This window comes from Meleagris gallopavo, chromosome 1, assembly GCF_000146605.3.
Source record: "Meleagris gallopavo isolate NT-WF06-2002-E0010 breed Aviagen turkey brand Nicholas breeding stock chromosome 1, Turkey_5.1, whole genome shotgun sequence".
NCBI classification, from domain to species: domain Eukaryota; kingdom Metazoa; phylum Chordata; class Aves; order Galliformes; family Phasianidae; genus Meleagris; species Meleagris gallopavo.
Genome location: NC_015011.2, coordinates 129,029,849 through 129,057,811, shown reverse-complemented (window position 1 = coordinate 129,057,811; position 27,963 = coordinate 129,029,849). Strand labels below are relative to the sequence as shown.

Here is a 27,963-nt window from a genome sequence, read left to right as displayed (position 1 = left end):
GTCCCATGCTTGTATAAAAAGATTAAGAAAGGCAATTAGGACGAAACGCAGCGTCTTTTCTGTTATGGCTTAGATACGTTTGTCAAGTATTTGCTTCTGAAATAGCGGGAGAAAAATGGGTTGTTTTCACTGCTACCTTGGCCGGCATATCTGGCACTTGCAAACCAGTTACTGCAGCTGTGCTAAGCTCGGGGCTTCATTTGTGTTGTTTTAATGTTCGGTTCCTCTCTCTCCCTTATTTAAATAAAGCTGACAGCCAAAAAAGAACTGATTCTTAATTTTGTGGAATGTCTAATGGGAGCTATTGAGCTGTATCAGCAGCGAATGGAATGGTTAACCAGTGAAAGCCGGCTGATATTTGGAGTGATTCGAGAACGGCACATCGTCATTGTTTTGGATTTTGGCACTGCAGCTCCAACCGAATTCGATCTCTGCCGTGATGCACTTTCTATGGTTCTTGTGGAACAAGTGACACAGATTGCCAAATTTAACCTCATTTGGTAAGCAGAAAGGAGTCCACGTCTGCCTTTTGTTGGAGAACAAGAGTCTTATATCATACAGATGTGTGTTTGGATAATGTGATTTGTGTCATGGCAATATGTATAGATTTTCCACCGAGTTTAACCCAGAGTAATGCTGAGTTTGCTGCTTCCATTTAACAAAAAAAAAAAAAAACGCTGTTACCCTGAGGAGAGGATAAAGGCTAAAAGAAACCAAATGGTGATACAAGCCTTCCACAAACGTAGCACATGTAGAAAACCAGAAAGGCAAGGGATGCTTTGCAACCGCAGTAATGTGCTTCAATAATGCATCTAAGTATTAAAGAAACAGTGAGGTCCCATCTGACCGCCTGGGTATTTTTGTGTCTTCAGGCAGTACAGTTTTCTGCCTTACAGCTGAATATACACTCCCCCACATACCATAGACACAGGCATAGTCATTTGTATTTCTATAGATTTCCATGGTCACAGAAATAAGTCGTAGGACTAGGAAACAATACTAGATTTCCATAACAAAAGACAAAAGCTTGTTCCTTAACCTGAGTAAATGAATCTGGGTCTAGTTACAAGTAGAAAAATAGAAGCAGCTATTCAAATTTATGCATCTTGGCACAAATTCTCATTTTCATATAAGTGTTTGAAGTCATAAGCTTGGGTTTGTATATATGAATGGAATTGGGTGACTATGAAAAAATGATGCACAAATTGGGCCATACAAATTTGGAATAGGTTCCATAAAGATTGCTTTCAACCACACTGTGATTCTGAATGTTGTTTTATGCACGCTTTACCCTACAGATTTGTTTGCATTTCCCTATCTTAATTCTCTACCCTATGATACGCTCAATTTAAAAAACGGGATGATTTTCCTAGCTTTCAGGAAGCACATAAAATATTTTCTTCAAAGGCTAAGTGCTAAGCTAAATAAAAATTGAGGCACAATTAATGTGTTCGTTGATTTTTCTGTTGTAGGGAGACAAAGGACAATATAGCTCACAAATTACTGCTTTAAAAGAATCTGAGAAAGTGCACTACTTCTCTTCTAGATTTGCAAGGAATTATTCAGAATGGTACTTGGCTGAATGTCACAGATCCTGGAACCAGTTATTTTACTGGAACCTGTTATTTTTTAGATTTGTCATTTGTCTTTTCATATCTACATACACAGTTATACATGCATGTATGCTTTGCACCTCTGTAATGCCAAAGACAAAAGGCCTTTGACCAATTAAATACTGAAAAGCATTGCTTCACAAATCTTACTTCGATGGGCAAATAAAGATCAGCTCTTTTTAAAAAAAGCAAAAGTGATCTCATAATGATCTGATATGAAGGTCATGCAGCAAGTCTTGGAAAGAGAAGCCAGATTGTTTTTTGTACACCTATTTTAAAAAAATGTGCTTTTATTAAAAATATATGATAAATAAGCAAAAGGACAAATATGAATCAAGAACTGTAAAGTACTGTAGCCCTCTTGGATGTGCTTTCAACAATCGGCTTAAAAATAGTAATTTTTCTAAGAGTTTCATTTTACTCTACTTTTATTGCAAGTCCAGATTTAATATATGTGGTTTATTGTTATTATTACTTAACAATCCATAAGAATACTAACAGTAGAAGAACTCCACCATTTTGCTTTGTCAGAATTTTTCTCACTGCTTTTGATTTATGGTTAATGTCACTTGCAGGGCTGCTGAGGATCTTACGAAGTGGCAAGAGAAATCTGCTCCTGTGTCTGAATATACTGTAAAATCTGCTGTTAAGTGGCTCTGGAAGCTGGACCACACAACATCTGCCAGCAGTACCACCCCTGCTGGAGCCCTGGTGGAAGCCATGAGTGATGAGACGGTAAGCTCATACATCTTTTCAGAAGCCTCAAGTAAATCCAGGAGTATTCAGTGCCAAACTGGCTACTGCGATTTGCCCCAATGGAATGTGAAAAATAAATATTAATGGGAGGACTTGGAAGGTTTTTTTCTTGACAATAACTGCATACTAACATTTACTTATGGCTTGCTTATGTTAATTTATTGTATTCTGAAGGCAAAATCTTGTATTTTCTTTTTTGCAGCACACAGGAGAGTATACAGTCATTAAAGGAAAGAGTAAATATCCTGACTTCCACTTCCTTTGCCATATATGTTTTTCAGGGTTTCAAGTTCATGAAAATATTCCTAGTATCAACATTACTGAAGACAAGGAAAGCTTTTTTATTTTGTAATGTAACCAAAATGCTTTTGAAAAAGAAAAAAACCTGTACTTAAAATCCAAAATACTAAGTACAGAGATTTCTTTATTCATTTAGTGACAGCAAAAGTCTTGAAATATTTTTTTTCATCACCCAGGTTACAGCTATAATTTATTTCAGGGCAAAAAGACAAAGCATATGCAGCTATTGTTACTAAAAATTCTGACTATTTTTCAAAGTACCATGTTACATTATTCGTTTATAGCAGAAGTGACAAAATATAAAAGATATGTGCTATCACTTGAGCTAGTCAGTTAAAAATTGTACTCTTAAAGAAAGATGTTATGAAATAGGCTTCCAATATAAATTCAGTTCCTGGCACCCAGATTTAATGGAAAATCACATGGCTTAGAATCATTAGTTTTTGCTGCCATTAGAGTCCATGCCTGTGCACAGATCCAATCTTAACTCTCTTGTAAATTTCGTTGTGATACAGTGTTTGAAAGAGAAGGTAGATTTGGCTTGAGTTTCCTTCTTGTTCCCTGTGCAGATGAATTTTCAGCTGGATGAACCTTGATGTTTTGAAAATGGTAGTAGAAAGGAACTGGGTGAGGAGCAAATTGTGCAACAGTGACACTTTTATGCCTGCTTTTTAAAATGTCCTCTTCATAAATTATGCTAACATTTTCAATCTGCAGTGTATTACAAATTTTCTGGTGAAACAAAAAGATTATATTTGGATTCCAGTACTGTCTGGATGAAGAAAAGGCTTATTGGACCTGAGTCTGCATGCAGATAAACAGAAATTAAAATTCTTCCAACAGTGAGGCATCTATTATTTTTTCTAGACATTGGTGGGCTAATGGGTAATCTGGGGGAGCCTGTTTTGGCAGGTGATCCATGTAAGACAGACTTTAATTACTCCTAAATACAGTCATTATCATTTATAACTGACAGTTCGGTTTGAGCGCAGGCCGTACTGCTGGCTGGAGGAGACCCCTTTCAGTCCTAGGCAAGACCTGTGTACTCACTGAACAGTCATAAATGACTCATTTCTCTGAACTGCTTCCGTCAACAGAAATTGCTCCAAAACAATAGCTCCTTTTTCCCTAGACTTGGCTCTTCCTGTCATTCCGTTAGGTTGAGTTTTTCTTCCATGTGTGGCAAGTCCCTAGATTTCCTTTTCTCATGACCTGTCAATGCCAGGCTCAAGATCACTGTGCTGTAAGGCTGCAGTCACAGAATCACAGAATGGCCAGGGTTGGAAGGGACCTCAAGGATCATGAATCTCCAACCCCCCTGCCACATGCAGGGCCACCAACTTCCCTCTCTCTGTAAGGAACTTTCCCCTGACATCCAACCTAAATCTTCCCTCCCTCAACTTAAAACCATTTCCCCTTGTCCTGCTGCTATCTACTCTTTCAAAGAGTTGATTCCCCTCCTGTTTGTAGGCTCCCTTTAGGTACTGAAAGGCTGCAATGAAGTCACCCTGCAGCCTTCTTTTTTCCAGGCTGAATAAGCCCAGCTCTGTCAGCCTGTCTTCATAGGGGAGGTGCTCCAGTCCTCTGATCATCTTTGTGGCTCTCCTCTGGACCCTCTCCAACAGCTCTCTGTCTTTCTTGTACTGGGGGCTCCAGACCTGGACACAGTACTCCGGATGGGGCCTCACAAGAGCAGAGTAGAGGGGGACAATCACCTTCCTGTCCCTGCTGGCCACCCCTCTTCTGATGGAGCCCAGGATACTTGCTGCAAACGCATCCATGGTTTGTAACTTGCAGTTCTACACAGGTGCCACTCTGCAAAATGTGGGTCTTTCCTCCTAATGTACCTCCCCTCCCAGGTAAAGGTTGTGAGGAGCATTCTGTTGTGTTCTCCTTCCTGTTCCTTTATGGAGTTCATTTGCTTGTATGGATTGCTGCATAAATTATTGATTTCAAAATATGGAGGAATAAATGGAAAGGCTTGAACCTTTCCCCACTGTTCTATAAGGAACACTTACTTCATGGTATGGTATTTCTGGGTTTATGGTAAGTGGAATGAATTGTCAATTTTGTTAGGAGCTGGTTCTGCATCAGCTATTCCCAACAAACTTCAGCATTTTAGAAGTTGCAGAGGCAGGCACTTGAAGGAAGTGTGAAAATTAATACCCTTATTAAATATCAAGTTTATGAATTATTGGCAGCCTTAGGAAGGAGGGGGAGAAGATGTGAATCTGAAGGAATTCAAAGAAAAGTGGTTGTGCAATCTGCATATGTTTCCCCAGATCAGGAGCCTCTTCAACAAAAGGAATTTCCAGAACAAGGGTGTTGCCCAAGGCCTGGGTCTCAGCTGGAAGGGCTGCGTGCGTGCTCTGACAACTATTTAGCTGGATGAAACACAGAGAGGGAACCTTCCAGAACTGAACCAAAGCACAGATGTGTGGAAGTCTTGGTTTATTTTGATTCTGTGCACCTGTTTATAAAGCTGATATGTGTTGTGTTAACTTTACGCTTTAATGAAAGATGTTCTTTCTTTTCTTTAACCTTAGCATTTGTCTAACAGTGATGTCAGGATACCTGGCTGACAATAGACCTGCTTGCTCCCAAGCAAGCGTGGTGCTTAAGGATGGGCCCTGACTTCTACATGGGATGCCCAGCCCCCTGTACGAGACCTGGGAAAACCCAAGGTGCTGCTGTGTTAATTTGTGAGGTTCCTTCTTAGAGGAGATGTCTTCCAGTGCTGCCCAGTAGCCAGAATATTCCTTACCATACCTGAATGCAGTTTTTCTGTTAAACAACTATTGATCTCTATTTGTCAATAGATATGTACTGTGGGTATGCCGTAGAGTCGATACACTATTCTTACTGTCTTGAACATCATCGTGGGTTAAGTGTTGGTTACTTTTGTTGTAAATGTTGGCGAAAAATCAAAGAGCATATTTACTAGTTATTTGTTTTGCACGGTCATGTGCAGGTAGTATCAAATCCATCATAATGTAATACGCAAACAAAAAGCAAAGGACGTTTCTTCAACTTCTTGCAGTGATGTTTTCATAACATAAGTGTATGTATTCATAACAAACCTGCCAAGTACCCTCTGCCTCAGAAGTATAAAAAATAGGTAGCATTCAAAGAATGATGCATCTTTCCTAACCCTCAAAATACAAGTTGCCTATGAAAGTATGTCTGGTATTAATGTTCATATTGCTTTTCAGCCCTGAAAAGGCATCAGGATAGTGGCCCCTCTTCCCGCCAAGGGGAATGCAGCACAGAGCCTTTTCTTGGCTATTAACACAGTTGTCCTTCTTTGCACCTCTCTCTGGTTTCAGTTAACTTCTGTGGGAAGGGGCTTGTTCTGGGCAGAATCAGGCTTGTGAGCTGTGGGCCAGGTTCTCTTCTCACTTTAGGAATTTTTTGTGGACTTCATCTGAATTGCTAGCATAAATGAGAAGGAGAACTGAAAATCTGCAAATTTGATAACCCAAGCAATGTATTGATTCTACCAAATTTTCATACTGGTGCTCAGCACAGCACAGGGCTTTGAATGAATACTAACTATCTATGTAAAACAGTCTTCACAATTCCTTATTTTTTGTTTGTTTGTTTTGTTTTATGACAGATTGAAGCTGTTTATTACTTTGTGGTGGGTGACATTCCAGCAGACACAAAGCAGCTACTCCTTGAGAAAGTTTCTGATGGCCCCTGTCCAGTCAACACTGTGTCTTTTAATGCTAGGGAAGATGAAACTGTTATTTTTCTGAAGAAGCTGAGCCACTTGGCCTCTGGAAGGTATGACAAAGGAGGATTTCAGTATAAGATTTCAGCACTTGTTTTTTGCTGCTAGGAATGCTATCTGAAGATACCTGAATGTTATCCCTTTTTTTCTCACGAGGAAAATGAGACAAACCAGATCGATAAGTGGTCTGGATAAACAAAGGAAATAATCTAAGAGCTATAACTGAAATACAGGGTCTACTCAAACAGACCTTCTCTCTCCACATATGTGCTCACTGGTTTGAAGAAGGGCCATTCCTTAGTTATATCCTGTCGTCTGCTCCTCTTTGAAAGTCTGAAAATTGTTTAGGAGAAAAAGTGGCAACATCAAGTTTTCATCATGTTGCTATGTAGTTTGGTAATATCCACAGCCACCAGCAAAAGATGTGGAGTTTTTTGGATCAAGTGTAATGCAGACACGTACTTGAAAGGTAATGCCTGTCCTAAATAGGCAGTGCCTGGATCAACAGGAAATTGAAGTACTGTTATCCATTAGGCCTTGTTGTGTGAAACTGCAGTTCTGCACCCTGCTTTTCAGTGTGGTTGGTGGAAACTGATATATTCCATATGGTTGTTGGCTACTTTATCTTGGGAACCAGCTGTGCGGCAAGAGTCAGACTTCATTAGGAAGGAATAATACAACTTTAATCTTGATTCTGATATCAAAATAAGGAAAACAAATGAGAAAACAAAAAGAGCCACACTACCTAACTCTGGCTAAACAGCAAGAGGCCAATAGGAGCTGATAAGGTGTTTTTTCTGCTTAACAGAAGTCACTATGCAGTTACAGAGCTGTGAAATGACTGCTGTAACTTTCTGTTTCACTGTTATTTGTGAAGAGTGGGGAGGTCTCCAACAGTAGAAATCTCCCAAACGACAGCAGAGTGATTGGTAAGATGGCAGCTGCTTAGCTCTTTCATAGCTGTCTGTGTTTAGAAGTAGCTTTTAAGAGGTGGAGTGTCTGCCAAAAGTCAAGACTGTGGGAAATTGTTATGTTTATTCTGATATGTGTCTAAATGAACTGTGGTACCTCTGTGATACCACATACATTATTGGTCGCCATCCTTCATATTCTTTTGGCAGTGTTTTCCCCTCCTTTATAAGAGGAAAGTGAATGTTTCTTGCATGGTAGAGAAAGAGGCAACAAGATGCTCTGAGGAATTGTTTTCCTAGTATGATTCCCATTATCTTCACTATTTTTTGCACTAATAATAGTATAACTTTGGTTCAGAGGCCACAAATATCTTGCTGGTGGACATTTGCCAATAACTGTCTTAAAGGTTGTCAGCTTCCTCATGGGAGTTGTTAAGTTCATGGGTTTTTCTTGATTTGAGCCTGATTCTGGTGTAGTTCTGTTTTAGAAAGGCTTCTTTTTCCTGCTCTGGGAGCTTTTCTGTTATGAGAATGAGGATAAATGAAGTCTGCTTGACTTCCTGATTGTATGTCGATAGTGAAATAAATGTTCCTGTTGGGCTTTGAACTGGAAGGATAATCTAATTTAAGGGTGTTAGTATCCTCTCAGACATCTCGAATGACTTGCTGGCTCAGCTGTTAGGAGCATTAATTAAAAACAAATTTCCAGATGATTGGAAAAGAATGTGCCTCGGAGTAAGTGATACCAAAATGAAAGTATATTCTTCATGAAGAAACATTGGAAAGTACATACATGTATATAAAAGTTTGATAACATTCATAGTACTGTTGTAATTGAATATTTGATTATCTTGAACAGATAAGGAAATAATTCCAAAGTTGTATGTTGCTATGATCTTGCATATGTGACATTCACATTTAAAGTAGGAAAGTATTTACATAGTTTTTTTACAGTCTGGTGAAAACCCATTTTTTATTACAGATTCCATGCTTTTGTTGAGAAGAATTACTATAGAGATGCTACTGGACCTGCGCTAAAATGTGAAGAAGATGGAAAAGGTCTAATTGCCCAGAATTCCAGAAAAGTGAAAGGGAGAATGCCACTAGGTAGATAATTTTAAAACCAAATTGTGTTTTTAAGTGAAATTTCAAGGTAGCAACGTAATGTAGGAATTTGCTTAGTGTTAAAATAAATCTTCTGTAGGCATGGGCCGGCTGGGAATAAATTTCAACATTTCCATTTGTAAAATGGAAATGCTGTCAGCAGGAAGGAGAAGGAAAGGAAAAGAGAGAAGTAAGGAGAATAGATATACATGTGAGAATGTAAGAGAAGTGAAGAAAGAATTAGAAACAAGAACATTTGCTTCAGGGGTGAAGATAAACACAGCAGTGTTAATGTCCTGGTGGTAATGTAGAAAGTAATGGCAGAAAGGGAGATGAAAGAGATAAGAATGGCATCTGATACAACAGCCACATCAGTAAGACCTAGTTCATTGCTTATATCAAGGAATTAAACCCACATATGGTTGACTTCCTCCTCTCAAGCTTTGAATTTGTCATGAAGGCAGGCAGAGAGCACAGTAAAAACCAGAGAGAAGGCATAAAGAGAGAGGAAAAAGATGAAAAAAATTTAAGAGGAAGAAACAGAAAGAAGCAGAGGAGAAGCAGAATCTTCATTTTACTGTGAGGGGAGCTGGATGGAAAGCTCTCAACATGGTTCTTCTTAGTCACAGTGCTACTTCCACCGGGAAAAGTCAGCCTTAATGTTCAGTGGGACTGGACCAGCTTGTGGTGTGAAGTGAGTCCGTGTATGTCAAGTCTGATATCTTTGTCAGCAGACTTTTTCAGTTGAAAAATGTTTTTTTTTAAATATCAGCAGGCGTAAGACCTCTTTTCTCTCCTGGCTCACATCCCCATTATAATGAGGGGCATTAGTGTTGCATTACTGTTAGCCTCTTTTTACTCCTAGGGAACCTTTGGCATAAAGTGAACTTAGTGACTCATCATTTTTAAGTCTTGGAGTAACTGTCCCATATTTTCTGGGTTGTGGTCTTGTTCCTTGTGTACTAACCTGTCCTTCAACATGACTGTGGTTATTCAGTATGAAAGAAACATAATGGGGTATTGGGGGGCAAAAATAAGAGAGCAAAAAGTTTAGGAGCCAAAAGCAGAGTGTACTTCAGAGCTCTTCTTCTCACTTCATACTAATTCAGAGTGCTGTAATAATCTCCTCCAGTCTGCTCCAAGTGCTTCTTTGCCAGACCCAATTTGGGTGTGAGGGGGAAGCTGGCTTCCTCTTTCCCCAGGCACCAGCCTGTTTCAATAGATGGGCCCAGAGCTCCTATATGACTGGAATTACTTCCTCATCACTGTTTCTAAAGTTGAAAGCTGAATAGCTTTAATCGCTCAAAAGGGCAGTAATCTCCTTGAAGTGCATTGTCTGTTTTGTCTTATTGCTATTATGGAGTAGAATTTAGGCATTAAAAAGGAACACAATTAGCTTTCTACATTTACTGGGTATTATAACCACACTTGTGACATCACTGGCAGCCAATCAGAGCCTTTCAGTCATATGCAGAATCTAAAATCTTTTCAGAAAAGAAAATGTATAGGAGACATTATTCTGGCCCATGCCTGATGTCTTGCATTTCAGAGACTCCTTTCAAGAAGATGATAATAATAAAATTGTTGATTCTGAAACTGGTTCTTGGGTATGTGGCATAAACTATACAAAGAAATGAATAGAAAATGAACCAGAGATCTAATCTTCCAAATGTGATGCTTCTTGGAAAATAAAGGGTGGCACAGGAATATTCTGATTCCGTTTCTTTTTGCACCTCAAATGCAACAGCTGGAAATTGAAACTCATCATTACATTTTATGAACTGGAAAAAAAAAAGCATTTTAAGGAAATCTGATAGTTTTCTAGGTATCCACTGAATAACACTGCTTTGCAAATATAGATAATCTTCATGCTCACTCTTTTTCATCTACCTAAGCAAAACAAGTCGGAAGTGAACTATTTAAAATTTCAGATGAGAGCTGACTTCTCTCCTGTTTTGCATCTTGAGCAGTCATTTAGAAAGGAAGCATAAGAAACTGCCAAATAGGATATATATTTTTTTTAAACTCATTGAATGAGTGCTTGAGATCAAATCAGGTGTAAGCCACTAAATAATTACAGTGCTTGTAGTGGCAGACTCAGTCCTACTTCATGCAGAAGAAATACTCTTACATAAAATCTTATTTGGACCAATGTGGTAATATCTCCTTATTCAGCACTGATTTTCCTGTTATCACTTCTGCCTACATTCTTTGTGTAGCTTCTTCATCTGCTAAAAGCTGCAGAATTAAGCAATGCTGTTGTGTAGCTAGAACTGTAAGTGGAAGGGAGATGGAATTTAAGTTGGAGCTTCAAGTCCTAGAGTACAAGAGAGGTGGTGGAAGCTGTGGTGAAGAAAGTTTTTGAGAAGGGCCACAGTTGTGTTATGGGCTTGGACTGGGAGGAGATAGATGCTAAAGAGGACTTGAAAAGCAGTGGCATTTTGAGCTAGATCCTGAAATTTATAATGGCTTCTGAAGTGCACACAATAGTACATCTCTGGGCAGTATTTCTCTGAGTGGTGGAGTAGATGAACTGTACGTGTAAAGAAAATGTCAGTGGACTGAAGTCAGGATTTGAGTTATGAGACATATCCGAAAAGAGACATATTTTGACATGGCCAGACTTTTGGCATAGTGTACAATTCAGTCTGTGGAGACTAATGAGCTTGATCAGTTCTGAGGTTTCAGAAAGCCAGGATAATGACTGCGTAGCAGTTGCTTTACCAATGAGCCGAAGCAAAGATCATTGCCTCTGCATTTTTTTCACTTATGTTTTGTCCAGTCTTAGCAACCTAACCTTGGCCTGGCAACTCTCTTTGCTAATGTGTAAAGAGTGATGCAGATAGCTGCAATAGCACACGGGATACAAAGTTCATTTGCTTTGTCCATTTGCCCAGGGAAAGAAGGGCAAGATGGGGACAGGGTACCTGCTGCCTGACTCTGTGGGTGCTCAGGTAGCTGCCCTCCTGTGCTCTTCTGGACCTGCAGACTTGCCCTTCCAAAGGTGCTTTTTGACAACCGATGCTTGGGAGAGCACTGTTGTCTTCTGCTGCCACGTAGAGGCTGAGGAAGAGACCAGCAGTGAAAAAATTGCTCTCGCCTTGCAGGCAAACAAAGTTTACAATATATCTTACTCCATTACATCTGGATTTTGCTTCCACAGCCTCAGTCAGATCATCAGAGAAATAAGAAATACTTCTGTTTTTCATGACTTGCATGTGTGCTGGTATTTCCTTGACATTTCAAAGCCCCCATCAGTTTCACTGGCTTCTTTTCGCGTGGGCTTTTTTCTAAGCATTTTTTGTACCTTGAATATGAAATGAAATGGGTTACAGTGACTCATCAAACCGGAAAAGTTTGTCTGCTGGGAGGTAGGTGTGGAAAAACTTCTTGCTTTAATATCACCTGATGGTATTAAATAACTGGGAAATGGAATAAGGATGGTTCTGAGTTTCTGTGTACATGTAAGTTCCCATGCCTTTTCATTTGGATGCACCATTTTGCTTCAGCTCACACAAGTCAGCACAGTGCTCCTGCCCCTTATCTCAGGCTCTCCTGCTTCCTGTCCCCATCTTCTACCTCGTTTCCATGGCCTCCATTCTCTGGGGCAGGGCTTCTTTCAGCACGACAGGCCGAACTTCAACTCAGCAGTGATGGTGGGAGACAGCCGAGCCAGCTGACATTTTGTGCAGGCCGGGGAAGACAGAGTGTTAAGGCTACTTCCCTCATGCATGTCCCCTACTGCCATTGCTGCTTTGTGGCTTTTGAATTGGAACCTGATGGCTGTTAAACAACCAGGGAGCGTAGCCATGTGGTGGGCCCTTCCTCTCTGGGGATGACATGATGATTTAAGAGGTCTTTCATGCAACGTGGGCATGAAAGGTGTGCCAAGAGGCCTGGAATGTCTGGGGACTGCCCCTCCACAGCAGTGGCTTCTGACTGCTTTTCAGTTGGTGGCCCCCAAAATAGCACAGCAATGAGGTGTGTGTGCAGGGAATGTAAGTCGAAGAGAGGTTTGTGCTTTCTTCTTTCAGGGACAGGCTGTGGGGAGAAAGGCACAGCTGGAGGATGTGACCTGCGGTGTGTGTGTTTGTGTGTTGGGTTTGGGGCTGTTTGAAAAGGCACAGCTTTTTTCTCCCACTTCTCCTCAGATGTGGAGGAAAAGGTGCAGGTAGAGATGGAAATAAACAGGGAGGTGGAGGTGAGCTTCCCTTGTAGAGAAAGTAGCTTTGCTTGCCACTGCTTACAGCCTGCTCTTCTAGCTGAACCCACGAAAAGTTGTTGCCAGATAAAACGTTTTCTAGGCATCTTGCTGTTTGCAATGTGCAGTTGTTAATGCCTGCATTCGTCCTGTACAATATGCTTCATTAAATGTATTTGCTTTGAAAGTGCATGCAGTTTTACTTTGCTGGCCATGGCATTAATAAGGAATAAGATTCTTCCTTAGGTAATACAAACTAAATACATGTATCTTATCAGAGACAGTTCCAATGGTCCTGTAAATTTGAGTAGTTCATAGCATGAGCTTAGGAGGAAATGAAGAAACACAATAAAATCACCAATATTATTTTAAAGGTAGTTGACAATTTCTTCCTGATTTCAGTATTTTCAAACGTAACGTTAAAAACCTTCATAAAATTAAATACTTTGAATTTGTAAATTAATGATAACAGACTTTGATATTTTTTTCTGTCTTTTATGTTGCGGAATGACCTACTTTACTCATGGCTTTTGTGATGTAGGAAATGCTGATCTTTGCTGTAACAGAAACAGGTATTTTTGAAGTACAGGAAAATCCCAGGAGATGGCAGTGTACAACAACACATTTCAAAATATTTCTTGGAAATTAAAAGCATTTCACAATTAAAATTGAGTTCTTATTTAGTAGAACATTCTAATTATTATTTCAGGGAAGTTTATCAAAGAGCAAAATGATCAGGTTTGTTTGTTTACTGGTAGCCTACTTTAACACACGAGTTTGCATGTCTTATCTTCTATAGAGGGAACTACCAGTGAATATTAACTGAACCACCAGATGCTAAGATAAAGTTTACTTTGTTCAGCATCTTCATGTGCAATAAAGTAATAGACTATGCTTTGCAATAGCTTTTAGTCTACATTTGTAGTTAGGATAGCTCATGATTCAGTTCCTTATATATATTTTTTACTGTAAAACACTACACAGTTTTTTCTATATAGTCCTAGATTGCAATTTCAACTCAATGTGTTTACACTCAACACATTTTTAGTATATGTTACTTGGGTGTACATGGTGACTCAGTTTTAATAATTGTACTCTACTAAATAAATTCATGTTTTAATCTTTTAATCAAGGGAAGCAAATCTACTGGGATTAAGAAAATCTTGTGTCAACTCCTGCTTTGTTGTTTATTTGTTTGTTTTTTAGCATTTAATTATAGTTTATATGGTTTATAATACTGACAAAATCTGTTGAGATTTGTTAAGATGAAAATCAAAGTATCTTACCAAAATTATATTACATACTCTTATGGAAAAAAGGGATTAAATTTTAAAGGTTTTTATATGCTGTAGGAGATTGAAGGTGTTGCAAATGTATTCTCTTTAAATTTTCAGAGTTAGAGCTTGGTTTTGCAATGAAATTCAAATACGTGAATTTCTTTGCGGAATTTTCTTCTTATTATTTGAGAGCATTAAAAAGGATTTCCTCCCATTGTGGGAACAGTCTGAGGCCAGCTCTGTAGGTTCATTCTAGCAGGCTAAACACCTCTCATGTTCTGATAACTTTGAGCCCATTTTTGAATTCCATCTAAGAACAGCACTTGTCACTTCAGTGGAACCCTGTGAACAAGGTGATGTAGTAATACCTGGATGACTTCATGATAATATAGGATGTATAAAAAGCAGAAATTGGTACAAAATGTCAAGTTCTATCTATTATTCTTTTTTCAGTAGCTGGTGTTCGTGAAGATGTCTTTTTGATCTGGAAAGAGTTGGTGGAAGCTAGGAGTACGCTGAGACAAGTTCAGAAAATTTTATCTGAATCTCGTCAGCCTGATTCTGCAGGTGGTATCATTTATGTGTCTTTTTTTAACAATTACTGTTGTATTAATGATCAATTTCTTTTATTTATGAATAATTTTGATTACATGTTGATTTGAGGACAATTTTCTCTGAAACAGCTGTATGTAGGTTGTGCTTATACTTAGCAACCAAACAGAATTGCTTAAAACCCTGCATTGTTAACCCCTGTTTACTACTGCTTAAAAATTGCTAAATTTTAACTGGTAAGGCTAAAACGTCATTTTAAATTCATCAATGACTAACTCTCGAAATTATCTAGATTTCAAGATACCGAAGCTCCTTTTTTCTGTGTGTGTGCTTTCTCTCTCTGCTTGAGCTGGTCTTTGATTTTTGTTCTTAACTGTGCTGGGGAAGAACCCCATCATGATCTTCTGTGGGTAGTCTCCAGCTTGATAGCTCGTTTATTCTGCTGAAAGGTGTGTAATTTCGTCTTCTCTTAGTCAAAGTCAGAGGACTGAAGCTGATTCTGAATGAGTGCTCTGACAACTGTTGCACTGAGCAACATGGAAGAAAATTCACATCTGTTTGTTAAACTAATAGTTTCTACCATTATGTTTGGCTTGAGATATGTTCCTTTTGGACTGAAACTTAGCGAGGACCATGCATGGCTAGTCTCCAGATCCCTGGAAGGGAGAAGCTACTCAGCCCTGATAGATGGAGATGCTCCAAGCATGCTCTGGAGCAGAATGGTAACACTGCAATAAGAGCAGAGGGAATAGCCTCAAGTTGTGCCAGGGGAGGTTCAGCTTGGGTGTTAAGAAACGTTCCTTCTCTGAAGTGCTCAGGCACTAGAACAGACTGCCTAAGGAGGAGGTTGAGTCACCATCCCTGGAAGTGTTCAAGAAACATTTAGATGTTGTACTAAGGGACATGGTTTAGTGGTGAAATATTGCTGGTAAGTGGACATTATCATAAGATTATCTTGGAGGTCTTTTCCAACCTTGGTGATTCAGTGATTCCCTGGCAAGTTTATAATACTGAAAGACTGGGAATCAATAAAACCTAGAAAGTTTCAATGTTGAACTGTAACTGAGTGACTGGTTTGTCAGGATCAGAGCTGTGGCTATCAGCGATTATCATCTTCTGCATTAGCCCCTGGCTTTAGAATATTTACTTAATGTCTGGTGGTATTTTTTAGTACGTTGATATAAGGTTCAGGCTGAATTATCACATCTCATCATGTGTAGCTCCAATATTGTTTGTGCAGTGTAATTTATTTTACTTGGACTGGGTGGAGGCTGGGGTCAGGCACCCTTCTCTGGACCACCTATTGAGGAACAATTTGCACAATTGGATGATTGGTCTCCTGAGCTCTTGGTGAGCTGAGGTTGTGATGGTGAAGATTAGAAGCTGGGAGCTTTCTCTGCCTGAACTGGGTTTGAACATCTGACAGCAACGTAACTCTGCAGGACTTACTCTGCATAAATTCTTCTGTGAAGGCATAATACACTTCTTTGTACTGATAATAGCATCTTCTGCAAGGCTTTCCTTATGAAGTTAAACTGTTCTACCATAATGTGTATGAACAAAAGGACCACAATAAAGCTGTAAAGGCAGCTCTAATTTCAGAGTTTACTTTTGTGTGTTTGACTATACACCTTTAATGTCCTTACAGTACATGCCTTCATACATAATCATTTCATAAACTGAATTAGAAGAAATGAAATAAGTGTGATTTATTTTGGCAGTTCTTCAGCATTGTTCAATATGACTGTTGCCCATTGATCTAAATAACTGCAATCTCTGCTTGTCTGCATTTCTTCCTGTTTTTGTCATCTTGATCCCTTTTTTTAAATGTTCAGCTGCAGAACAGTTTATTATAGATTGCAGTGTTCTGCAGAAGAGGAAAAAGAGAAAAAGAGACAACTTTTCTGCTGAGTATCCTGCTAATGCACTAGTTGCCTGAACTGAGATATGACTTTTTATGTGAAGCATAAGGAAAGTGTGAAAGAAGGAAAATGACTGCATTCTTTTTAAGATAGTGTGAATGCATTTGTGACACTTGCTGGGCTTGCTGTGTTAAGAATGACAAGCAATGAGAAAGCAAATGTTTCCACATGAACAGGCTCTGCCCTTGCACCTGCACTGGTGCTGTCTGATCTCTGTAGTTTTTTGTTTAAATTAATATCTGTTTATGTATGTTTGTCTACAGGCTCAGGATGTCTATATGGTTGTCACTAGCTGCATCTAAATAAAGTAAATGATGATACTGCCTAGATCACTGAAATTAATGCATGAGAAAATAAATTCACACTACTATAAGACCCACTCATGAATTATTTGGTTTAGGTGTATTTTATCAAGCTAGTGATGCAGACCCCTTTATCGTCTTCCCACTCTGAAATGAAAAAGGGAGAGCTGGCCTCCTCAGATGTGGAGAAGGCTGAGTTACTTTATAAGTTCTCTGTCTTCGTGGCCAGTCATGCTTCTCACACCTCTTGTGTCTGTGAACTTCTTCGTGAAGGATGGGGGAGCAAAATCCCTCCAAGTCTATGAGGAGAGCAAGCCCAGAATTACCTCATGAGGCTAAATATGTACAAGTCAATGGGGCCAGGTGACTTGTGTCCCAGGGTTCTGAAGGAGCTGACTGAGGTGATTGCCGAGCTCTTCTCCATCACATTTGAAAAGTTATGTCTATTTGGTGGAGTCCCCAGTGACTGGAAAAAGGAAAATAACACTCACGAGTTCAAGAAAGGGAGAAAGGAAGACCCTGAGAACTGCAGGCTGGTGAGCCTCACCTCTGTGCTAGGAAGATCATGCAGGGGATCCTCCTGAAAGAGATGTTAAAGCACATGAAAGAAGAAGAGGTGATCTGAGACAGCCAGCATGGTTTTACCAAGGGCAGATCACACCTGACCAATCCGATGGCCTTCTGTGATGGAGTGACAGTGTCAGTGGACAAAAGAAGGGCATCTAAAATAGCTTACCTGGATTTGTATAAGGCCTTTCTCTACACTGGAAAGACACTGTTTTGAAGACTGGACTAATAGATAGACAAGGAATTGGTTGAACGGTCATAGCCAGAGGGTGGTGGTCAACAGCTGTATATCTAGGTGGAAGCCAGTCTTGGGGCTGGGTGTTCTTCAGCATCTTTTTCAACAACATAAACAGTGTGATTGAGTTTATCATCAGCAAGTTTGCTGATGGAACTAAGATGAGTGGTACAGTTAATACAATAGAAGGAGGGTTGCCATCCAGAGGAACGTGAATATGCTCAAAAAGTGGGCACACAAGAATTTAATGAGGTTTACTAAGGCTAAATTCAAGGTGTTGCACTTGGGTCAAGGCAATCCTGGATGTGATTACTGATGAGGGGAAGTACTCATTGAGAGCAGCCCTATTGAGAAGGACTTGGGGATCCTTGCAGATGAGAAGCTGCATGTGAGTCAGCAGACCAGAAGGCCAACAGTAGCATGGGCTGCATCAAAACAGCAGGGAGAGGGAAGTGATCTTCACCCTCTACTCTGCCCTTGTACTCTGGAGTACAGTCTCCAAACCTGGGGCCCTCAATACAGAAGGGATGTGGAGCTGCTGGATTAGCTCCAGAGGAGGGCCACAAAGATGACCAGAGGGCTGGAGCACCTCTCCTGTGAAGACAGATTGAGGGAGTTGGGCTTGTTTAGCTTGGAGAAGAGAAGGCTCTGGGGAAACCTCATTGCGGACTTACAGTGCTTAGAAGGAGCTTATATTCAGAAGAAATACTGATTTTTCACACTTTTTGACCATGACAGGACAGGGGGGAATGATTTTAAACTAAAAGAGGGAAGATTTAGGTTAGATGTTAGGAGAAAATTTTTTACTCGGAGGGTGGTGAGGTGCTGGCACGTGTTGCCCAGAAACACTGTGGATGCCCCATCTCTGGATGCATTCAAGATGGGGCCCTGTGCAGCCTGAGCTGCTGGGTGGCAGCTCTGCCCATGGTAGGCTAGGATATCTTTAAAGCCCTCTCCAACCTAAGCCTTTCTATGATTCCATGATTCTATGATCTTATTACCCGTGTACAGAGATGTGCAATTCCCAAACTTAAGGTGATCCTTAGAAAATTTCTACAACAATACAACATGTACAAAATGTAAGCATGAGAACAGTCATGACAGGTCAAACAAAAAATATCCTATTTAATTCAATATCAGTAACAAATAGTAAACTAGAATATAAACTAGAGAAAATATTAAGGCGATACACAAGTGATATTTTGCTTAGAATACTCAGCCTATGAAAAGGCAGTATTACGGAGAAACACAAGATAACATCCAGAGACCCTGTAATTTGCCTTTTACTTTAAATGATCTTTGCTGAAAAAGGACAATGGCAATGCTAGCCAATGTTCTTAACTTTATTTTCAATGGTATGTTCCATTATTTCATTTTCTTGAATGATTCTCCTTGAAGTTTGACATCTTATACTGAATCTTTTATGGTGTTTTTGTTGTTCAACAATTAAGTCAACCTTCATATGAGTATTCCTTCTATGTGTTGATTCTGTAGCTATTTATATTCTATGTTCTCTGTCTTCTGATAGTTTTGTGCCAGTTATAAAGGGATTTATTGCAAAGAATTGCTTGATAAGAAAGACAAAAAGCAAATACTATAAACAACAAAGTAGGTAGTAAAGAAATATCCACTAACTCCAGAGCAGTCAGTGCAAATGGAACAAGTTCAGAGCAATGTGTAATCTTCAGGGAATTTAGCTGCCAAACCTTAACAGGTCTCTGCTGATCATATCAGTTTTAAACTTGACAAAATTTAGGTGATACGGATGGCAGAGGGGCACAGTTATGCTATAGATGACTGACAAAGTCAAAATATCTGCTCAGAATCTGGAAGATGTGAAAACTTCTGAGCAGACCAAGTATGGAAAATTTTTCTATGTGACGAAATGTATTTTCTCTCATCTTTTGACAAATATCCAAATTCTTCTAGTTAACTATTCTCTCTGTTTTTCTTCTCCATTAATCTAACAACCATCCTTGGGCAAATCGGTGACACAGAAAATTCTAGTGCACAGTCAGTTTTTGGGAAAAAAAATGGAAACTGATAATTACAGCTGATAATATGCTAGGCATTCTTGGGGACATTTATATCTTCTTATGCAGTTTATAATTCTGTATTTTAAGCCAGAGGAATATCTGGGCTTTTATTATTATTTAATTCTGTATTTTATTCAGAATTGATTTAGATTATTTTTCAAAGTTCTTCAAATCAGTTTTGTTGTCAAAATCAGAAATGATTACCTAGTCTTTTAAGTCCATATTTAGACAACTGAATCAGTGGCATAATCATTTTTGTTGATTTCAAAACTATGTGTTGATGGTCATGTACAAAATTGAAACTGTTTAGCTGTCTAACAAAGAATTTAGGAGATAGATTTAAGCCATAAGTTTGACTGTTTTGAATGCAGTATCATAGCCTGTTGAAAATAGCATATCTCAAATGTACCCTACTTACTATACATGAGAGTTTTTTCTTGAATTTTCTTTGTTAGGAACTGAAGCTGATCATCCATTAGAAGAGCATAAATTTGACAAATATTTGACTTCTGAGGAGTGGTTGCAGAAGTATGGCTTGAAAGCTCAGAAGCTCACAGTGTATGATGCACTTGCTGATTGTACATTTCGCCATGCAGATGGAATTGTTGACATCAAAACTAAACCAGAGGATGAATCTTCACAGACTGATGCTGTGAGTATCATTGATTTTCCCTAACAACCTGTGAATTGTTTATTTTTTGTTTTAAAACTTGAAATGTCTGAATTTATGATGAAATGCACGATCTCTTGTTATGTGTTTTTTGTTTGTTTGTTTGTTTGTTTTTTTGATGGTCATAAATTATTTCAAAGGGCTATTTGAAAATGATTTTTCCTGGCCCACATACAAGCTGCAAGGAAGAATGATGGCTGGCTTGAGCAATGCCCAGCGTAAAGTTTGTTCATCATCTTCATATTTCCTTAGAAAAAAACATTAGTACCAGCTGCTCCAGAGCTTGCAGGTCTTTAAATAAATTTGAATTCTTTTTTTTTTTCTATTTGTTTTTCTTGAGCTTTACATCACACTGTTCAGTAAGCTCCTGTTCTTGCAAGCTATAGGAGTAAAACTAGTTTCTATTGATGTGTGCTAGAAGTAAATTCTGTGACCACACTATTGCATGCATTTCTGCACTTGTTGATTTGTAATCAGCATGCACCTTTGAAGTCTGTTTACTGTTTATTGTAGGACACAGCAAAAAAATGTGCCTTGGAACATGAAACCTGTTTTTCTTGGCTTTAGGAGACAAAGAGGAAGGTAATTCATGCTAAATACTGTGACAAGTTTGTACATACCTTCTGGAAAGATGGATCTGTAGTTCATGTATATGTTACTGCAGAAAAGTATAAGCAGTATGAAGAGAAAATGAGGACTGCTCTCAGACAAGTGGAAGGAAGGTTAGTGTTCTGTCACATAAAACATTTTGTGTTATTTTACATTGGTGTTAAAAAGTTTGACATTGACTGTCATAATAAACTGATGTAGCTGGTAAACTGCCAGTAGCAGTATTAAGCCAGAAATTCACTTGTGTGTGAGATTTCTTAGTAGCCATGTAAGAAAATTGATAAGCTGTATCTTTTTTTTCTCTTTCTGGAACACAAAGACCAAAGTCAGTCAGTGCACTGTAGAAATGCTACTGAAAGTTGAAAAAGCATTGGAACTTACGGTACATTGGAACAAGGCAGAGAACTTCCAGAATCATTCATCCTGCATACCTAGGAATCCCTTGTGATACCTCTGGCACCAAGTAGCACAGATTGGCCTGTGCCCATGCTAATAATGCCTCTTTTGCAACTTTGTGTTGAAGACAAGTTTGAACAGTCTAGAACATGAGCTAGCTATTAAGTAACAACTCTGCTCAGGAGTTCAGTGCTCAAGCTAGCTCCATCGTTTGCTGTACAAGATATACTCTGAGGTTCTGTAGGAGGGTTACTAAATAAATGAATAAATAAATAGAAATAATAAAAAAGGCAATTAGAAACTCTGATTGATCTGTCCTGAAGATGCCCCAGGTCAAGTTCAATTGAACTGTGACCCATTTCTGTATTATCTGGCAAGGAAGTTTGTCTAATTTCAACGTGGGTATCTCCATTATATGTTACATAACTCCTAGCTTTTATATCTACATAAAGAAGAGATCAAAATGTTCAAAATGGATGCTGTAGATCCAAAAGTATCACTAAATATTGCAACTGTGTTTAGTATATTAGGATAACGAGATGTCTCACTGATTAAAACAGGATGTGAACTTTTGTTTTACTGCCACTTCTCTGCCAAAATATAATAGCACAAATATATTTAGCAGGATCAAACAGGGTTTTGTTGCCCATTTTAATTTATTTTCAACTTGCTCTATTTGGGATAACGTTAACATACTGCGAAAAGAAAATCTGAGGTAAAGCACTTTGGTGTGCTTACATTTTTGAAATCCAAGCCAAGATTATGGGTTTGTTGTTTAGAATGATTTGTTTATTTTTAAAAAATCTTGGTAGACTTCATCAAACACTTTGGGGAAATGACAAATACTATTATACCTGTCAGTAATGAATGTAATTGGTTCCTTTAAGTTAGTTTCTGTGATACCATTTTTTTAAATCTCTGTGGGAGATGAGCAGTATTTTTCCCAGGGCCATTATATTCCATCTGCTAAAATGCCTGTGTTTCAGAGTAGTCAAGTAGCTTATGACTCTCAGGGGAAATTAGATTTGGACCTGTTGCAGCCATTACTGAGGAAATGCTCTTGTATACAACCGAATGCTTGCACGCATTTAACTGGCAGGCATGCTTAAATCCTGTTTAAAATGTAAAATGAAGTCTGTGTTTAAGGCCTCAGGTCAACAAGGCATTGAAGCATCTGTGTTACATTAAGACTCTTTAAAGTGGTCGAGCAGAATAGGTTCTCAAGTGGTTTTCTGAGAAGAGAGGCATATTAGCATATGCTTAAATGATTTCTTGAGTTCAAGCTGGAGAAATTACAGGGCCAATAGTTATAAATACTTTCTCATGGGATTTGCTAGCTCAAACTACTGGATAATTGACAATATATAGTTATGGGTTTTTTTTGTCTGTTGTGTGTTCTGTTTGTCTCCAAATTTGTACTGAAATTAGAAAACAGATTTGTCTTGCATTATTACATAGCAGTAGGTTATTGGCGCCTCAGAGTCAATATATTACTCATGAAAAGGACAGGTATCAGTGCATAGGGAACAGGAATAGAAAGCACAGCAGTGATAATACACAGTTCTCCCAATATCTTACATACCGTGGTTTGTTGTCTTTTTGCTCAGGATTAAGTGGCTTCAACAAGGAAGCAGAGGTCTCTTCGGGAACGTGTTTGAAGATGATGTCTATATTCTTATTGATACATCCCAGTCTATGAAAGACAAGCTGCCACTAGTGAAGGAGAAAATATTTCAGCTCATACAGGTTTGATGAAGTGATGATTCTGAAGATTGAGGAGCCCTTTAGAGTAGGCTGACCTTTTCTGGATGGTTGTTACCCTATTTTTCATTTTTATTGTTTTGGAATTGGTATCCAAAAAATATTTTTAATTTCTATTTTTTTTTAAATTCTTTTTCTTGTCCACCTGTACAAATGTTTGAAAGAAATGTGGGAGAAAATATTAAAAATTTCTCCCCAAAAAACCAATAAATAATAATAAAAAAGAACAGCAAAACAATGTAATAAAAGACCTTCTGGAATTTTCATTTTCATTTTTAAGCAGTGTCTTCCAACTCCACTGGCATGGTGTGATTTGTATATGTATTTCCTTTGAAAATACAGAGCACAGAGCACAGAGCATTTTGAGCTTGCTTGCATCTTACGCAGTGATTCAGGACTTTGCAAATTGATTTGCAAGGTACAGCAATAGAAGCAGTGTGTGCTGAAAAGTGTGGGATGTTTTAGAAATCTACAGTGATGTCTTTTGAGTTTACGTAATAGTTGAGAGAAACTGCTAAAACATGATTGACTCTTTTAGATCCGAAAGAAGTAACTGATAAAATTTAAAATTAAAATTTAAATTTAAAAATAAAAATTCTATCGGTCTAACGCTGATAGCAATTATTAGTAGAGCTAGAAAATTAGAACTGTAACACAGAAGTTTTGAGCTAAGTGTAAGTAACAGGATGTAGTATGATGCAGTCCTCTAGGCAGATCAACTAGAAAGTGATGAGATACTGTGCCAGAAGGCTTCACAGGCAACTGTACAGAAACAGTGATTAAAAGGAGTCAAAGATCCCAGGCTCAGGAATTTTGTACTAGCTTGTACAAACTGCAGGCAGAAATCATCTATTGTCTGTCTGTCTCTTTGTGTCTATATGCCACAACTAAGTATTATCATACTTTATTGTAATGATATAATCAGCTATATATGAGTTAAAAGAGGTGTTGCTGATCAGTATGTCAAGATACAAGTATTCTTTCTTTCAACACCGAGTAAAATTTAGATTTTGTCTCTTGCAGGAACAATTGAGACACAAAAATAGATTTAATTTTGTGAAATTTAGTTCCCAAGCAGTGGCGTGGCAAGAGAAACTTGCTGAAGTTAATGAGGAGAATTTGCAAGATGCTTGGCTTTGGATAAAAGGGCTTGAGGTAACATGGAAGCTAATTACCATGCAGCATGTTTGTACAAAGTTATATTTGTGTCTTCTGTATGGTTGGGGTAATTTTGGATTTACCAGGTATTTTACATGAATAAGCTGAGAATATACAGATGATAAATAGACTTCAGTAGATCTGAGTACAAGCTATTATCTAATAAAGGTATTATCCTTTAACAGTGGGTTGTTTTTAAGATCATATTAATTCTACTTACAGCCTGCTACATTTAATAGCTACAACACCAGCCAATTTGATTTCTTTGTGAACGATGACAGTGCTCAGATCATGGTTCTAAACTTGTCACTCCTGCTGTGGGCATGCTGCCTCCATGAGGGCTGGAACTGACAGACTCACAGCTCAGAGCTGATACAGGAAACTGTACAGCTGCCAGCTGTGCTTGTGAGCTGCAGGAGCATGTCTAGTCCCTTTTGGTGCAAAGACAGACAGCTGACTTTGAGCTGCAGAGGAACATGAGAGCAAGGAAAATTAGACCTAATATCTCTCTGTCTGCTCAATACTCTTTTTCTGACATTGGCCAGAAGCTGAGGAGTTTTCCCTGAAACAGAGTTGAAATGCTTGTACTCAGCCCCAGTCAGGCACCAGGCTGACTGCATCTGTCAGCAGCACCAGGAGCACTTAATGTGCCAAATGTTGACAGCAATGTTTCCAGCAGAGGACTGAGAATCAGTCAGGTAGAAGTACAAATATATCCAATGTTAAGTTTTCTAACACTCAGCACTTGTGTTTACACAATATATAACCCTTCCTCAGACTTCATTGTGGAGTTCCTCAGGATGAGGGGACTGAGGAAGATACATAGTAACTCTGAGACTACAAAGCAAGGTAAAAATAATGTTGTATTCTCAGAAAGTGTGAGCATTCTCCGTGAGAATGCACAGAGAAGAGAAAGTACTGGTGTGGCCTCTCTGTGTAGTTGCTGAATACTTACAGCTAAGTTTAGTAAACTTAATTATACTGCCTACCTTCAGACTTAAAAGTTGGCTCTGTTGAAGCCGAATACCACAGCAGTGCACTGTGCAGGTTTCATAAGACTTTGAACTGGTGTAATTTGAAATCCTCTTTTATATATATTTGGGAATGGCTTTTTTCACTACTGCTGGCCAAATTTGTGAATTGTTGATTATAAATTTCATTTTAAGTGTTCAGATGTAGACATCTGAGAAGCACAGGGAATGATACAAGAAGTGAATGATTCAGGGTGAATGACATCTGCTGCTGTCCTTTTAGTCTGTTAAAAGCAGTGCAATCTTTAAAAAGATCAGATAGCTGTCCTGACAGGGAAGCTGAAATGAATAGAATATCACTCTGGAATATTAACCAGAGCAGATCCTTTGATCTTGTTTTATACAGTTTGGTCCTAGGATGTTGAATGAAGAAGCTGAACTATAAACAAAAACTAACTGTTAAACTTAAGAACTTAAAAATCCCTTTGGAATTAATAATATTTAAAATCTGGATGGTGTTTATAAACACAATTGAAGCACATCAATTTTTAAAACACTGGTATAGACAGTGTATATTTGTAAGAGTAGTTACTAAGAAACCTAACAGCTTTTATCATAAGGTACACAGTCTTTTCTCTCATATCATCAGCATCCACCTTTCTTTCGCATGATATAGTAGTAATAGTTATGTTGCAAATCAGCTCCAAGCCATCTATCATTAGCCAGGATGGGCAATTCACACATAATTACAGGTATTGTATGTCTTGAATTTTATAATGCTTGCTAAAATATTGGAAATATTGGGTATATTTAACACAAAGAAAATGGTTCAGACTAAGTATTTCATGTAGGTAGGTACTGTTAAGATTTTTCTATGGATTAGTAAACAGGATGATAAAGCATCTGAGCTGTCATTTCACCTGGGACATATATTTTCATGTAGTATTTTCATATTTTCATATTTAGTAACCTCCAGAACGTACTTCTTATTTCATTTTATCTGCTTTACCCTCTCTGCCCATTCTAGTAAAACTGTTTGCTAGAGGGATGAACTGGGAGTAATTTTAACACAATCAATAGGACTGAAGAAATAATTTTACTTCTTAACATAATTTTACATGCATGACATTAGTGATTTATTTTTATCTTCTATAATGCATAATATATGGATTCTGGGTCTCTTCTCAGTTACACAACTACAGTCCTCACTGCTGTCAAGACCGATGCTCAGTGTTATGGTAGCATAGAGTTCCCTTTTAGGGATTTTGCTTTAAAAGAATAAGACCATGATTCGGTGAAACAGTTTTCCACTCTGACAAAACCTTAATTTTCCCTTAAATTTGGAAAGCTTTTACACTCAATGTTTGAAAAGTAGAAATCTGAAGAGATGAGTTGTGGTTTTCTGGTTCCTTTAAGCTGTAAAATGCATTTCAGTAAGTGTAGAGTTGCATTTTCTCTAAAAAGAAAAAAGAGATCATGAACTCTGTGTAAGAGAATGACAAATTACTCAAACATAAACATTTTAGGTATCTCATTATTGCTTTACCCTGTATTTTTAGTTATTACATTTCCTTCTACAGCTCATATTGCTGTTGCTCAGCATTTTATATTTTTGCATAATTATGGAATACTGATTTGGTACCAATTATACTATGTTGACACCTACTTTGATAAAGTAAGCATTTTCACCATTTTATTGCTAATTTCAGTTCCAAAATACCCCTTCAATCGATACGCTGTCATCATGAATTTAAGAACAGAGAGAAAGAACTGGTAGCATTTATAACTGCTTCTTTGTCTGTTTCTTTTTGGTTGTTAGGTTGGAAGTTCCACAAATACACTCACAGCTCTCCAGATTGCTTTTGCTGATACTGACACTCAAGCTATTTATCTCTTGACTGATGGGAGACCTGACCAGGTATTTTTGAAATGGGAAAACAGAAAATGCAGTGGTGTGGTGCTACATTGGTAGTGTCAGAAGACTGAAGTAAACTGTGTGAGATGAATGTGGCACCTGCAGAGTCTCTTGGAGGTTGTCATAATATTTCAAACATGCATTTCAGATACATGCTGTTTGAGAAGGGCTTTGGTTAGAGTTCTCCTCCCAGGGTCCAGTCTTTGATGCATGACCTTTCTAACTAGCTGGCTTAAGGATATGGTAATTGATTAAACATGAAGATTGGATCTTGACATCTAAACTTCGGATTTGTATTAAAACCTGTGTAGGGCAAATCTTTCATGAATCAAAAATAAAATGGTCCCATTATATGGTTGCAATTAAATATTAAAACTACCCAGCATGCAGAAAGCATTATTTCAAAAATTCTTTACTAATGAAAATCTACCTTTGTTTAAATGGCAGATATGAAGCAAAATCCTGACTTTATTTAGATAAACAACTGGGCTGCAAGCCATATAAAATTAATTACTGAAGCATATTGCAGAAATAATACCTTGATAGAAAAGTATTAAAAGATCACATTTCTTCTTGTTCTGCTTTTCTTGATAAAAGGAAGATGGCCCAGGAGGAAGGTCTTCGAAGTGATTTGAATATCAAAACATAAACTTGATTTAAATTAGCAGATGAGATACTTCAATTTATATCTTAGAGTGTTGTTTTTAATTTTAGGTTTAAGTTTTGATATTTTCTGCAGGCAGGTTGATTGTTATTTGCTATCACACATTAAAACTTACCAATTTGTAAATGAAAAAAATCTGCATTGTTAGGCACTTCTGCAAGCTAGGAGCATATATTCACATTTTATTAATGGTAATTAGGCTTAACATACACCTAGACTCCGCATTAAATATTTTTCTGAAGGCAATAATTAATTAATATTTTTAAAATCTATTTAATAGTGGATTTTATGACTTTTTTTTTTTTTTTTT

The 27,963-nt window shown here is 38.2% G+C and overlaps 1 protein-coding gene across 1 annotated transcript in view; it reads left to right on the top strand.

Annotated features, from left to right (window-relative positions):
- Window positions 1-27,963, top strand: part of VWA3B (von Willebrand factor A domain containing 3B) — a 67,951-nt gene that overhangs the window by 8,776 nt on the left and 31,212 nt on the right. The window contains exons 6-15 of the mRNA XM_019622968.2: window positions 250-500; window positions 2,189-2,348; window positions 6,286-6,455; window positions 8,296-8,420; window positions 14,349-14,462; window positions 19,965-20,161; window positions 20,747-20,901; window positions 22,792-22,930; window positions 23,969-24,100; window positions 26,894-26,992. Coding sequence (XP_019478513.1) covers window positions 250-500; window positions 2,189-2,348; window positions 6,286-6,455; window positions 8,296-8,420; window positions 14,349-14,462; window positions 19,965-20,161; window positions 20,747-20,901; window positions 22,792-22,930; window positions 23,969-24,100; window positions 26,894-26,992 — 1,542 coding nt within the window. The remainder of the gene's footprint in view (window positions 1-249; window positions 501-2,188; window positions 2,349-6,285; window positions 6,456-8,295; window positions 8,421-14,348; window positions 14,463-19,964; window positions 20,162-20,746; window positions 20,902-22,791; window positions 22,931-23,968; window positions 24,101-26,893; window positions 26,993-27,963) is intronic.